The sequence below is a fragment of the Limulus polyphemus genome, unplaced genomic scaffold, assembly GCF_000517525.1.
Source record: "Limulus polyphemus unplaced genomic scaffold, Limulus_polyphemus-2.1.2 Scaffold2488, whole genome shotgun sequence".
Lineage (NCBI taxonomy): Eukaryota > Metazoa > Arthropoda > Merostomata > Xiphosura > Limulidae > Limulus > Limulus polyphemus.
Window position 1 is genome coordinate 120,657 of NW_013668098.1, and position 16,269 is coordinate 136,925.

The 16,269-nt window shown below is 31.6% G+C and overlaps 1 protein-coding gene across 1 annotated transcript in view; it reads left to right on the forward strand.

Moving 5' to 3' along the window:
- The window catches only part of LOC106467099 (helicase domino-like), a 94,605-nt gene that overhangs the window by 37,593 nt on the left and 40,743 nt on the right, over positions 1–16,269 (forward strand). Inside the window, exons 5-12 of the mRNA XM_022395218.1 lie at positions 1,115–1,300; positions 1,664–1,804; positions 4,243–4,453; positions 7,833–8,098; positions 10,932–11,067; positions 11,293–11,403; positions 13,090–13,181; positions 15,631–15,750. Coding sequence (XP_022250926.1) covers positions 1,115–1,300; positions 1,664–1,804; positions 4,243–4,453; positions 7,833–8,098; positions 10,932–11,067; positions 11,293–11,403; positions 13,090–13,181; positions 15,631–15,750 — 1,263 coding nt within the window. The remainder of the gene's footprint in view (positions 1–1,114; positions 1,301–1,663; positions 1,805–4,242; positions 4,454–7,832; positions 8,099–10,931; positions 11,068–11,292; positions 11,404–13,089; positions 13,182–15,630; positions 15,751–16,269) is intronic.

Here is a 16,269-nt window from a genome sequence, read left to right on the forward strand (position 1 = left end):
TTAACGTACATGCATCACTAGAAGGATTAGCTTCTGATTTTGTCCCAAGTAAAACATGTTTCATCTATACATGTTTAATGTACATACATCACTAGAAGGATTAGCTTCTGATTTTGTCCCAAGTAAAACATGTTTCATCTATACATGTTTAATGTACATGCATCACTAGAAGGATTAGCTTCTGATTTTGTCCCAAGTAAAACATGTTTCATCAATACATGTTTAATACTTGGGACAAAATCAGAAGCTAATCCTTCTAGTGATGCATGTACAAAACATGTTTCATCTATACATGTTTAATGTACATGCATCACTAGAAGGATTAGCTTCTGATTTTTCACAACTTTACTCCCAAATATTTTTTTCATGTAACAATAAGCAGGTGTGAGTTATTTTTTCAGATCTTCTACTTAACTGCTATTATATTGAACAAAAGGAAACGTTTTTGTTTTCTTGTGTGTGCGTATGTATTTTAAATTAATTGCTGAAATTCCCATTCTGCTTCAAGACATGTGGTCTAGAACAGTCCATATTGAGATTGTATTACTTGATTCTCATCGAAAAATTGCAGCATAAAAAGTCAATCTTTATTTTTTTTGAAAGAAAAAAAGTCTTTAACCCATTGACTGCTGATATGCCATATAGAATACGGTCTGCCTCTGGCAGTAGAATGTGAGCATGCCATGTATGGCTTGCAAACATTTAGAGAAACCCCAGTCAATGGGTTAACTAAACTCGATGCTAGGAAAGTATGCCGTCATATTATTAAGATTTGAGTAAAAGAAATTAGTTCTGAGGGAATAATTTAGGATTAACTTTTAAAATATTGGCAACTTGACATATCAAAAAAACAAAGTCCACTAGATTTAAATCTGCTTTGATTTATCATTCACTTCTTTAGACCATTAATTCAAAGATCCTTAGAAGTACTGACACAGAAGAAGATCACCAACACCGAATGTATAAAAACCCGGTTTTTGGTATGATTAATATCATCGTAAGCTGAAATATATATAAAAATATTAATTACTAAGTAAACATGAAACTTGATATTTTTTTTTCTGTTAGAAACGAAGTTTTGTGATCAGTTAATAATTTTTATTCATTTATTCAGGAAGCATATGTAGTACAGAGAATATCAGAATTAAGAAAAGAAGGCCTGTGGTCAGCAAAGCGATTACCAAAGGTTCAGGAACCTCCAAGAACAAAGGCCCACTGGGATTATTTGTTAGAAGAGATGGTGTGGTTAGCAACTGATTTTGCACAAGAAAGAAAATGGAAGAAGGCTGCTGCTAAAAAGGTTTGTGCAATATGTTTGTGTTAGTCTTTTGGACACTTGCTAAAAAGGTTTGTGCAATATGTTTGTGTTAGTCTTTTGGACACTTGCTAAAAAGGTTTGTGCAATATGTTTGTGTTAGTCTTTTGGACACTTGCTAAAAAGGTTTGTGCAATATGTTTGTGTTAGTCTTTTGGACACTTGATGATATAGTTGTTTTTTTCTTTTAACTTTTTAAAATTTCCATTCCATTGCACTACATTAAACATTTGTCTCGATAAAGTTGTCATGAAAACAAGAAGTGTGGATTATCTTTTTTATACAATTATTTATTCAGTTGCACTTGTCCGTTATGTTTTGGTTTAGCATTTGCTTTCTATATTTCAGTGTGCAAAAATGGTTGTCAAATATCATCAAGAGAGACAGATGAAAGCAGAAAAGGCAGAGAAGGAAGAGCTACAAAGGCTTAAAAGAATAGCTGGTCAAGTTGCCAAAGAAATCAAACAGTTTTGGGCAAATATTGAAAAGGTGTGATTTAAATCTGTTTTAGCTGTTACTGGATACAATTTGCTATATTTTTGAAAACATTAACAATTGTAAATGCTGTTTTTAAGCATGATTCTAATCAGTTGCATTTTTCACAAGACATTAGTAATTGGTTTATTATATTTTTCAAAACATTTTTTGAAAAGAATTTTCTCTGTACAAAACTTGAAGATAGCTTTGACATACAGAAACATATGTTAGCTTAGTTCTTGCACAGATCTTAAAATATAACGTTCACAAATGGAAACATCGGCTCATGTAGATATGTAGATCTTGAAAGTCGAGTTGTTCAAAACTTGAAAATAGCATTAATAACTGGACCAATTGTTGGTTGAGATGTTGCAAAGGAAATATCTGCTGAAGCTTTTTGCCAGACACTAATCATAGCAGAACCATTTGGTAAATGATCTATAGGAATTAGTACAGCCTATAAAATGATTCAGATCAACGTAGGCCGGTAAGGCAATCACTGATTGGCATGTCTTTTAGCCAATCAGGAAATGTCACAGACCTACTGAAGGATGTGTAGATTGTATAGGAATTCTTTTTGGCGGCAAAGGACAGGTTTATATGTTTTAATAAAGGTGGCTTCCAAAATATAGAGATTAAATGTTGACTGACCATTTGCAATAATTTCAAACCTGCTATCCATGTAGTTGTCAGCACAAGTCGGGTTCACTAGTAAATGCTGGCTAATCGCCGATTCACATTTTGGTGGTTTTCTAAATAAAAAAAATGTATAATAGTACATTTATGAACACTTCTATCTAAAAACTATAATGGACTGAATAAACAATGTTGTATAAAAAGATATAATAAGCCTAATACTGATGTCTCATGACAAATATACTATATTGGCCTGATTATAGGGCGATCTTGAATATAAGGCAACCCCACCCCCCATTTTCAGAAACCATTGGAAAGAAAAACAATTGTATGTCATAATATCCCTTTTTTAGGTCCCTTTTTTATAACTAAACAGCCTGCAGGTGGACTATCTGCAAGAATTAGCGATGACCTTGAGTGAACATGTAGCGCACGTCGAGAATGCGAGAGACTAGAGTAGGGGGGGGGGGCGGCCTGTGATCGGCCGTGATTACAAGGCGACTGAATTTTACAGCCTAATTATTAATGAAAATCACACCTTATAATCAGGCCAAATACGGTAGTTGTTTAAAACAATGTTTGAATATGCTTTGAAGATTTTTAATTACATTGGTGCCACATTCCAAATAGTGAGAATTCAATTCGTACTGTACTTTTGTTTATCTTGGTGAAGTTTGGAAAACTTTTAGTAAACATTAGTCTGTTGTGCATAAAAATAAAAAAATTAAATATGTTTTCTTAGGTTTGTATGTGAATATTCAAAATCTTTACAGAATGAAAGGTTGTTTTCATGTTAATAAGAAAAATACCCTTTTTCATATTTAATTTACATATATGGATTATTTCTTATTTTCTCTACCCTAACACTAACTGTACGGAAATCACCAGTGTACAGTTAAATGAAAAGTTAAAATTATGAAGTCAAATTATTAATACTTTTTTTTTCTTCTTTTTATCGAATACAAGATTTGTTTCAGATTTCCAAATTTCTTTATAGTTTTAACTGTTATGCTTTTTTTTTTCTTTCGATTTGATTCCTTGTTCTTTGGACACATACTACTCCTTCAAGCAATAAATCATATTAGCTGTTTCACATAAAGCATTACGTAAACAGTACGTGATCTAGTGCTGTATGTTATGTAGTTGTGATATTGTAATTTTAAAAATTAGTCCTGGAATATTTGTTCTGCTAAATTGAAAAGTTAATACTTTTTTACGTTTTAGTTATTTTTGTTAAAATATATAACAATAAATGAAAATATACTTAAAAAACAAGGTATTTAGTACTTACCAATATTCTTGGACTTGCTTTTACAAGCTGTTCTTCATTAAGCTTAATATTTTTTTTTACAAGTTTCCAAAAAAAAATCTGTATAGCTAGGTTGCAGAAACAAAAGTGGGTGTGAATACATAAAACAACCATTAATATCTCGCAGGCAGTGGGATTTATAAGTTTCCACAAATACTTGCTTTTGAATGAGTTTAATTTATTCTGGTTACGTCGATAAGTGTCATGAAAATAATCATGTAACTTAAAGTAACGTCTTATTATTCTGGTTACTCACATAATCAAAATATTGCCATAGTGATTTTTCATTATCATTTTTGATTAATTCAAGGTTATTCAGCTAATCCAAAATCGATTAGCAAATTCCAATTATTTATGACAAAACCGAGGTTTTGGTTATTTTGGGATAAATGTTATTCTGAGAATTAATAGTTGTGTTTTTATTAAAATTAAATTTCTCTGAATACGTCTGTTGTATAATTTATCATTGAAGTTTAAAATTTAAGCACGATGTTTTTTTTTTAAGCTGGTAGAGTACAAGACACAGACAAGGCTCGAAGAAAAAAGAAAGAAAGCCTTAGACCTGCATTTGAATTTTATTGTGGACCAGACAGAAAAGTACTCTTCTTGGTTAACTCAAGGAATGAACAGAAGTATTCGTGATAGCTCAGTCAATAGTAAAGCTTCATCTGTGCCAGAATCTAGAACATCTAGTCCCATTTCAGGGTCATCTGTTGGTACGTCCGTCTCTGCTCATTAATTGGTGTCTTGTGTTACTTCGAGTATCTATTAAAATAAACTCAAACTTTGGCTTTTAGTTTTCTGTTGTTACAGTTGGTTGCATTTTAAATGTTGTTGTATTTTGAGGTTTTGGTTATTTTCCATGTAAGAATAACTTAAAAGACATGATAGTTTAGATAAAAGTTGTGTAGCTGTAAATGATACGTTATTTTACAATACGTATCGGGATATGGTAAAATACACACAGTACAATATCAGTTGATTTGAGTGTGGCAACAGATTGTAGCAATCAGTTTAGTAATTTTAATGATTGAATTACGATCCAGCAAACTGTATGTTTAAATTGCAGTCACATTGAGTAGCATACAAGTCTTATAGTTGATAACCAAACCCTTGAGTTATGACATTCTAGTACAGATCCCTGCACCCCATGGATGCTGGCAGGGATCATGCTTCAGTGGCCCTTGTTTTGATGGGGCCAACTTTATTTACACGTGCATCAAGCCATCGCGGCAAGGGATAGAGTATATTTGCCACTGGTAGGCAGTTACACGTGTCCTCTAGGGGTCGCTGATACTGATGGGCTTGTGTATCATGGGGGAAAATTTGGCATGTATTATTGAATCGTTAAAACTACTTGAAATTATAATTTAATCTAGTTTATGAATGCTTCACATTACCTACAGTAGACATGTTGCTGATATAGACTGTTGTTGATCAATCACATTTTTTAAGTCTTCATTAGTATATTCTCAAATATTCTGAGAGCTTTTGTTGGTATAAAGGACACCTTGACCGGGAGAAAAAGGGGGGGGGGTTGAGTCTCATTTTAAGGCCAGTTATTGCCCAGTATACTGGACTGTGAACCATTGCTAGAAATTCTTGCTCTACATTGTGTGGCCATTGATGCATTATCAAGATGATGGTTAAATCCTGCTTTATGAATGGAATAGATCAAGGGTTGGCAGTGGTGTACTGCTGATTATCTGCTTTCTGGTTTACCTTGTGTACAATTAGTTCAGATGGCCCTTGTGTAATTTTCACTAATATTCAAAACAAACACTTAAACTTTATTTCTTTGTAAATATTGAAGTTCTGTCTGAGGTTTTCAGATTCTCCTGTCTGTTTGTTGAAATAGACATTTATTTTTTTTCTTCCTCATTACTGATTTTTCACAGATTTTATTCATTAACTCTCTTGTTAGAAGCACAGTCTAATTGACAGAGTTTGTAACCACAAAAATTTATCTCTATGGATTCCATACTATAATTTCTAATTTGTTTTATGTATCTTCATGAAATTTCACAAGCTTTCAATAATCATTAGATCATTTGTATACAAAAAATCAGAATTTTTAATAAGTATTTTCACTAAAAATTTGTCCATGAATACATGGAGTAAAATTGTTGACTGATCTGAGTGCAAGGCAATTTTCATGTTAAAATTAAAAATACTTTTCCTCTGAAAAATCTCAAATTTCATTTGCATAATTTCCAAAACCTCTCAAATAAATTTCAAACTTTTTTTTTAGTAAAACTTAAAATGTTATTTCTCTACCCTAATTGTATACTAGGTTGGTCGATTTGACGGACCTCGTATTCACCAAAACAAAAATTAAAAATATATAAATTACCCTTTTTTCTTTCTAGAATGACTTCATATTATTACATGAAACTACATTTGTTTAGCCTAAATAGCTTAAACCTAGTAACATTATATATCTGTTTCTAAGTAAATTTTATTGTTTTAATATCTTTTGAACCGTGTTTAATTGATATTTCTGCCATAAAATTTTTAAATCACTTGGTGAACATGGAGCTGACATTACCCTATCAAATTACATAACTCACGCTACTCATTTTTACATTTTAGTTACTTTTATGATAATAATAATAAAGAATACACATGAAAAACAAGAAATATAGCACTTAACTGGTTTTATTTGTTTTTGTTTTTTGCTGTTAACTGTCGAGGAAACTTAACCCTACTTTTTTATACTGACGTTACTACTGCACTTAGTAAGTTTTTCTATTTAATTAAATAATGCACCAAATAACACAGAATAATCACATGCAAAAAATAGACAAGATCTCATAACTATCAAAATTTTTCTGGCTTTCTAGCTGTGCAACAAGAACTGTTAAAAATTCAGCTAAGCTTGAAGATGTGTTTTCCTTGGGAATAAAGTTTGAACTGGGAGCGAAATAGGCTAGTCTCTGTACAGAAAACAATGTAATATAATATGTCATTTAATAGGTTAAAACCTTGGCTTTATATTGGTTATAAATAATATATTATTAAATGTCGGAAAGAACAATTGGCAATTTACGAAAGAGAGGATGTGATGGGTGGGTGTGGCAAGATGGGTGGGTCTGATTTTCTATTTTAATGCTCTGTAACCAAATAAGATTGAAGGCTATAAAAATTATGCTTTGCCTGAGTGATGACAACATTATAATGATTAATTTACAATAAATTTCATACTTCTTGGGGGGGGGGGTAAATATGTTAGAGAAGAGGGAATGCCTTGAGAGAAAATGGGAAATTGTTTTTTGTTTTTTTTTATATTGCCTTACAAAACTAAGAATGTAAAACGTGTATAAGATTAAAATTTGGATGACTAGCTATGTTTTTATGTCAAATGTTTTCATATACAGTGATAACAGAGTAGTCTAATTAAAATTTTGAATGGAACTCACTAAAACCTCATGACATTCACAGGCCCTCCAGTAGCACAGCGGTATGTTTGCAGACCCACAGCACTATAAACTGGGTTTTGATACTCGTGGTGGGCCAAACTACAGACAAACAAGATGTGCATAGAAAAAAATGCCCGTAACGAAAATGTTAAAAAGCGATATATACTAAATAATTTACAGTTTTAAGTTTTACTTTTTCTTTCTCATGTGATGCTGTATCATATGTTTTACTATCACTGTTATCAGCCATCAGATCAGATTTGTTTGCTCGGCATTCAGTAGAAAAGTGGTTTTTAGGAATTTCTTGGACCAATTCTTTATTATGGCTTGCTTATTTTTTTAAGATGGATTTCCTCATGCTGGTGTTGAAAAGTCAGGATTTTATGTGTTCATTATCCTGTTAGTGAGCATGTTGCTTGCTTAGCATGCAGTTAAGAAAAGTAAAAAAAGTGTTCATTCTATTTCGTCCAAGTTAGTCCAAACTTGCACATCATCCTCTTGATGATTCTTGTTTTTGTTTGCTTGACAATGTTTTTTAAACATTTATAGATGAAAGAACCAAAAAATTAAAACCTTCATTAACTTGGCAATGTGTTTCTCACGTGACTGCATTTAAATATTGTTGCAAAATCTGACAATGAACTTTTTGTTTACACTTGTGCATTAAATGTTGCAGATGAATTTCGGCCCGAAGGCAGCAGTTCTGATGACGAAGAAACAATTGACAGGGAAGAAGCTGCAGGTATCAATGAAGAAGAGCAGAACCAAGAGATAGATCTTCTTCAGAAAGAAAGTGAGGTCCCAATTGAGGAGTTACTGAAAACTTTACCAGCTGAAATCTTGGAGAAACCTGCTCCTTTGACTAATGAGGAAGAAACAGCCACTGAAAGTGAAACAGAAGATAAGAGCAGAATGTCCAGTGTAGACGTTAAAAATGCAAAGGTTGGCCTAAATTTTAACACATTGTTTGGAATGATTTAAACTAAATATCTTACTGTGGTTTAACTCTTATCTCCTGTAGTATTGTGATCTGTACCTCATTTCAGTTGAAGTAAAATTTCTTTTTTAACCATCCCTCCATTACACAGTCCTGTGAAACTAAACTTCATAAAAGTTGTTTGGGTTTTAATAACAGATTTTCCATAATTCAGCTCTGTAGATTTTGAAAATAATATTCATTTTTTTCTATCATGTAACAATTTTTTACAAATCAGGAAAAAAACTTTTACTTATATCAAATTATTTCATCTAACACAATGACATTTTTTTTATTGTATTTCTTAACAAAAATACAAACAAATTGGAGAAAAGGGAAGAAAATTGATGTCAAATGAATATGCATCCTCAATCATTCTGATTTTTTTTATGTGAAAGCTACATCTTTTAGTCTCAAAACTACTTATTGTAGTCTTTCTTTTATGTATTGTATCTGAAGCATCTTGTTTGAATGACCAGCAGTAATCAGCCATCATGCTGATGTTCTACCTTCTCTGATACCTCATCTCCATTTCCCTCTTTTCTTGATGAAACCTTTCCTTTTGTTCTTCGCTGACGGCACCGAGATTTTCAGGGAAATAGTCAATATGTGAGTGTAAGAAATGAACTTTCAAGCTCGTATTACAACGCAACTCTTTAAATTTATCGAGCATGTTATTGACAATATTTTTGTAATTTGGGTCCTTGTTGTTTCCTAAAAATTTGTTAATAACATCTTCAAAGGCAATCCACACTTCTTTTTCAACTTTCCTCATTGTCCTTTCGATCTGTTCATCTAAAGTCAATTTCCTAATCAGAGGGTCAACAAAAATCCCTTTTTTAAGTTTTGCTTCTGAAACAGCTGGGAATTGCCCACATAGATACTTGAAACAGTCGCCATGTTTGTTTAAGGCCTTTACAAACTGCTTCATGAAGCCCAGTTTCATGTGAAGTGGAGGTAATAGGAATTTCTTTATGTCGACCAAACTTACACATTCAGTGTTTTTCGATCCTGATATCAGGCTGACTCTGTGTGGCCATTGCTTCTTTTTCCAGTGCTGATTTTGTGTCCCATTCACACAAAAAAATGTGGAAACTTTGTATAATTGGATTGTTGACCCAAAACATACAAAGGACTTAAAAGACTCCACAGAGTTTCCAACTATGTTCTTTGTATTTGACCTTATTAAAAAGAAGTTCGAGATTTTGTTATGTTTCCTTCAAGTGAACCAAATGAGCAATAGGAACAGATGCATGTATGTTACCATTGTGAAGTAGAACACCTTTTAGAATTCTTTTGGAGGAATCAATGAACAATCTCCACTCACTTGATTCATACACTGCAGCATTGGTATTAATTCAGTAATATTGTTGCAATAAACCAGTGAACCTACTTGTGAAAAGTATGGTATAAACTATTTTTTCATGATTTCTGGACCCAAAAATCTCTGAAGAATCCTATGGAAGGTCCAAATCTCTCACCAAATCATTAAGTTCACCTTGTGTGAAAAGTTGTGGTTCATCAGATGTTTCAGATTTCATCATTTTTATTGACATCAGAATCAGATGAAACTGTATCAAGAGTCTCCAATGGAGTAGTTACAGGTACATCAGGTCCATGAACAACAGGTCTATGATAGATTGAAGGTTTAGATAAGAAATTTCCTTTTTATTTTGAGTGTTGTAGCCTTTGATGTTACATGATCAAAAATAGCAGTCATCTCCATGGTTTCTAGGCTCGAGTCTGACCATTGGAATTCCAAAAGGCAAAGACTTTTTCTCACCTTTAGTCCATTGTCTCAACTCTTCGACACAAATGGTGCAGACTTTAATGTTTTGCCTTTGTTTTTTTCTTTACAACAAATATATAGCAGAATATGTTTGGGTCATTTACACAACCTGTTGTTGCCATAACAAAGAATATTGAAAAGAAAAAATAATGTCAAATGTACAAGAAATTTACCACATATATAACAGAATATGTTTGGGTCATTTACACAACCTCTTGTTGCCACAGCGACAAATAACTAATATTGAAAAGAAAAAATAATGTCAAAGTGCATGCACAAACAAATACTATCCAGGAATGACACGTCATGCGGCCCGTTAACTGTTTATATCCTAGTGGTGTGTTTGTCGTGGGTTCGAGAATGCTCGATAAAACTCTCACGTCGCACTTGGTGTAGAGAAATCTAAAGCCAGTGGTTGTCAACATTTTAAGCATAACAAAATGTGACCCGATTTGAGTGAAAATGATTCACTTATGTAAAAGTACATATGATGTTTTGTGAAAAATCTGTACGTGATGGAGAAAAATGGATATCGTTTTCGGATTCAGCGTACATGAATTACTGTAGAACGTAAAAATTTCAAGACAATAGAACCATTGCAGACCTGTGTTATCAGTAGATCAATAAGCTAAGTTTGCTATTGTAATAGATTATTAATTATTTTAAAATACCAAATATGGTCAATATTAACACTCAATTTGCAAGTCATGTTTGATGGGTTGATTTCCCAAAAGAGCTTTCTGGTATTCTTTTGATTTTGAGAAGAGATTTAAATTTTAAAATTAACAGATCAAACTCTTTATAAGATTACATATTGTTTTTTAACTCGAAACCTTGACACCTCTCCTTGTGGCCCACCCAGTTCTCTTAATTTGATCACATTGACTCGTCAACTAGGTTTTAAAGGAATAGTTTTTTTTTTCATTGGTAACTCTAGTAGTTTCACATGTTTTGGATATTGTAGTCTTTTATGCCATTCCTGAAATACTAATTTATTACTTTTTGTATAGAAAACTAAGGATGATGAAGAGTTCCAGGTTGTGAGCCATGAAGAAGAAGAGGATGATGAAAATTCATTAGAAGAACAAGAGATAAAAGAGAAAAATGTAGACTATGAAGCAGAACTAAAAGAACTGCAACAAGAAGGTATTGATTGTAGAGAAAAACAACACTTGGTTAGAACTTCTGTATTTGTACATTATGGATGGATTAATAAAACTGAGTTGGAGAGTAACTATTGTCGTGTAAACTATTATAGAACGTAAATAAGTGAAGTGCTTTAAAATGGTTATGAAAAACAACAATGTTTGGGGCGATTTTCAGAATGTACCTAATGTTGAAATGATTTAACTTTCTGATAACTTCTTGCAGGGGAATGTTCTATTGAAGAACTTTACGAAAAATATGCAGGTGCATATGCAAGTGATTTTGAAATTCCAGAGTCTGGTGAGAGTCTGGCAAGTGAAAGTGAAGATGAACTTGGTATGTGTAGTATCCTTATGTTAATGCTTTCTTTATAAAGTTTAGGTACGGTTTCCTAGAAAACACTGTTGGAAATTATACGGATAGGTATACTGCTCCAAAATCTATGTACAGCTACTAAACAAACTCCTGCGAAGGTTGTAGGACTTTTTTTAAGTTTTCAGTTTAGAAAAATACATTCAATTTACATTAATATGGCAGTTTAGTTTTGAGTCTTGCAGTTAACATTTTTTTAGCAACCAGCTAATGATATATTTATGTCTTGAAAACTGATTTATTTGATCTTTTAGGTTTAAAATGTTGTGAAGAAAAACTCATAATCTTAACTTGTGAACATATGCTTTAAACCAAGTTAATCTTATGTTGGACAAGATATGGGCTTACAGTATTTAGCTTAAACTGTACGTGTATTTGTGTGTAGGCCATTCTGGTGTCACTTTTTCATTTTAAATCTGAGCTTACTTTTACTGGATGCTTCAGAATGAATAAATTTTACAGTGCAGTCTCTATTGTCTCCATTCTTGTCACACAGAAACAAGGTATCTCGTAATGTGGCAATATAAGCTGTTAATATATGAATGCATTTACACAGGTGCTTGTAGATTAACCCTTTAGTGCAGTTGAGCTGAAGAAAATTAAAATTACTACAATATCATGGTCATTTTAGGGGATCACGTCCATTTCTCCTGTTATATCTTTCCTAAATATTCTTATGTTACACATCCACACCTAATGTTTGATTTTCAGCACCAGATTTTTAAAGAGTTTATTCTTCTTAGCTGAAGTAAAATTGTAATTATCCACATTAATTTACCTTTTATATTCTTAATTAGTTAAAAAGTAGTAATTATTATCTTTAAGTAGAAAATATTAAATCGTTTTTGATATCTGTATATTGGTCTGTTTTGTAGGACTGCAGCATGTATAAGCCAGATTATAAGAGGAGTAATTCTTAAAAACTGAATATATGTGTTTTGATCATGTGCTAAAGAAGTTAATACTTGTATCATAAACTACAACTTTAGACATTCTTCTAAAATGTACAGTTTGGCAGTTCAAAAGAGTTATAATAAAATGTTGACTTCACCAGTCATAAGGTAAAATGTTAAATACATGAAGGTTTTGGGGTCCTTGATATGAGGTCTGACTTGAGTAGTGTTTTAATAAAAGGTGTGTATAAAATCAAAGTTTTGAAGAGGTATCCTATGATCATGAACTACCGAGTGTAAAAATCTAATTAAAACCTGATATATGTGTTGTTTATTAGCTATAATTGTTGGGACTGTTAAAAGGAAATATGTTTTTATTTGAAAAAATTGCAAAAAGGTTAAAATAGTTCCAGATTTTAATAGTCAATGAAAAAAAAAAATTTTTTTTTAAGAATTCAGAATTTTCTGAAAAATTCTTCATTCTAGCAAACGGTTTAAAGTTATGACTTGGTATAAAAGTTTGATTAACTAAACAGGTCAATAGCTTCAAAATAATACAGCTGGCTAATACTAAAGTGGTTAGTAATGGTTTATATAGTGTAAAAGATAGTGCTGCTATCTGAGTTGTACTTCTGTCTATTGTGGTTTGTTTTGTGAATCTTTAGTTCTGCTAGTATTTACTTTAGTTGGGATCTATTCGTGTATGTTTAAACTATAACTAAGTTACTGATTTTGTCATTTTTGGATTCATAAACAGATGAAGAGGAAGAAGAAGAAAGCATTTCAAATTATGAGGATGTAGATGTAGGCATGGAATACCTTGCTAATATGGATGAAGCACAAGATCAGGTATTTAACACCATATATATTTAACTCTTAATATAGGTAGGTCAAAATGTGCACATCACAACTTTTTATCACATTCTCTCTTTCACAAATTGCCAGTAGTTCTCTTTGACGTTTAATACTATATTATTTACAACCAATAGAAAGCCAGAGTTTTAAGCTAACTAATGACGAATTATATTACTTTGTTTTCTGTACAGAGAATTGTCTATTTCACTTCCAGTTCAGACTTTATTCTCACAGAAAATACATTAACGAACTTAGCTGAATTTCTAACGTCTCTTATTGCATAATTAGAAAGCCAGAATAATTACGATAGTAACTGGATATTGTATTATTATTATTCTGTGCTCTTAGATGCATTATTTAATCTTATCGAATAGAATAAGGGTCAGAGGGCATGTCATCATGTTTGTAGATTTACATTCAAAATTTTATTGAACTACTATTTTGAATGTATGTCAGTAAATTTGGTATCAGATTGTAGATTATCATTCAAATTTTAGGGTTATACATTAGTTAGTTTTTAATTGAAAAGTAAGTATGAAAAAAAATTGTAAGTAGATTAGATTGTTTTCTATATTTCTTTATTTACTGTTCTATGTTTGAAAAAAAAAACTGAAATTGAAGAATTTATTTGTAAATAGGAATAGTATATATACATATGCAACGTATTATAACTGAAATGTGATTGTATTTTACGAAATACTGGTCCATGTGCAACTTCTGTAATGTTAGTTAGACAGCTGAAAGATCAATAAAATAAAAACAATAAATAAATATATATAGATGTATGATGTTACAAGCTTTAAGCTATTCAGAAAAAACATTTGTGGTTTCACGTTGTAATTTTTGGTCATTGAAGAAAAAAAGTAGCATAATGTATATTTATTTCCCAATTTTATTGATTTACTGCCCTTTTTACTGTGTCGCAGTAATATTCCAGCTATACAAATTGTAAATCACTTGAACATGTAGCTCACATTACCTTATTGAATTGGTAATGCTCAAGCTATTTGCGAGCTTATCTCAGGAACAGTTTTTTTATTCTTTATTTACTTAATCTAACCTAAAATGTTTCTAATTTTTAGATTTTAGCTACTTTTATAATAATAAATGAAAAATAAACATGAAAAACAAGAAATAAAGTACTTACCCGGTCATCTTTGTTTTTTGCTGTCAGTAGTCAATGAAACTTAACCCTACTTTTTATACTAATGCACTAAATAAGTTTTTTATTTAGTTAAATAATGCAGAATACTAGCAAGCAAAAAGCAGATAATGTCCAATAATTATATATATTACCTATAACTAACAGAAAGCCAATGTTTTCATATATCAAATTATATTACATTGTGTTCTGAACAGATAATCGTCAATTTCACTTGCAATACAACTTTCGTTACCAAGGGAATCACAATGGATAGCTTGGACGAATTTGTAACAGCTCTTGTCGCATAGTTAGAAAGCTGGAAAAGTTCTGTTGGTTATTGTTCTTTGGTGCATTATTTAATGCATTACTACCATTAGTATAAAAAAAGTAGGGTTAAGTGTCATCAATAGCCAAGAGCAAAAGAGAAGAATACTCGGGGGGTAAGTACTTTATTTCTTGTTTTTTCAAGTATTATTTGTAACCAATAGTAGGCAAAAGTTTTCATCTATCAAATTTCATATTATATGAAATTATTTTCTGTACAGAGAATTATCTATTTTGCTTCTAGTTCAAACTTTACTCCCAGAGAAAACTGATTAGATTGGCTGAATTTTGAACAATTCGTCACGTAGTTAGAAAGCCAGAAAAATTGTGACAATTAAACATAAGAGAGAACTATTAACAATTCTTGAAAGAGAGGATGTGACAGGGGGAGTCTGATTTTCCATTTCATAGCTCTGTAATCAAACAATATTGAAGGCTATAAAAATTATGGTTTGTCTCAACATTGATGATTTTATAATAAGTTCTTTACATTAAATTTCATAGCTACTGGAGGGGTGGTTGATAAAATATAGAAGATACCTAGAGAAAATGTGTCGTGTCACACTAGGGGAAATTCAGGATTTTTTTAAAATATTGCCTTATGGAATTAAGAACTTAAAATTTATATACTATTAAAATATGGATTATTAGCTTAGGTTTTATGCTATACTAATTGGTATAACATAAACAAAAAGTATTTTAATAAACTTTTGTCTCATGCACAGTAAAGGATTCCCATGACGATAGGATTAAAGAATAAGGCGAAAGCATAGTATTTGTAAACCAAAATAGATAAAACATTTTATTTTAGTCTTGTATACAATGTTTTAGTGAAATAATGTAATGGAAAAACATGCAAATTCTATTGGTAAGTCATTTTCCAAACCGGTGGTCAGGGTCATTGAGCGTAGAGTATGTAAAGCTTTAAATATTTTTAAGAAGAGTGTTTAAACTGAAGGCCTGGTTGTCTTTCAGGATGAAAAGACGGAAACCACCGATGACAAGACCTCCAAGGGGCCAAGTCGAGAAATTACAGATATAGCAGCCGCTGCTGAAAGCTTTCAGCCCAAAGGAAACACCCTATCAACAACTCAGGTAAAGATTAGGGCTTATTCTAAGAAACGATAAGATTTCTCATTTCTTGACATAACATGTTATAACTTCTGTAATAGTTTCATCACTTAATAATGAAATATTGAGTGAAATATTGAGTCATCACTTAATAGTTATAACTTCTGTAATAGTTATGTTATGTCAAGCCTTTAAAAACATTTTTGAACCACTAAAGATAGATTTTTTTTTCTTATTAATTATCCAATTTTATTCGATGACGAGGAACCCACTTTGAGACTAATAATGGCTGGAGACGGCTTAAATGGGTAATGAAGAAAAACTTTAATATAAGTTTAACATGACAGCAAATGTACAACGTTTCGCCAAGGTTTTGTCATCAAAACCTTGTCGAAACGTTGTACATTTGCTGTCATGTTTAAATTATATTTAAATTTTTCTTTATTACCCATTTAAGCCGTCTCCAGCCATTATTATCCAATTTTATGTTGTGATGTTGTCCTTAGGAGCCCACTTTATGTTGTAATACTGTCCCTAATCAGG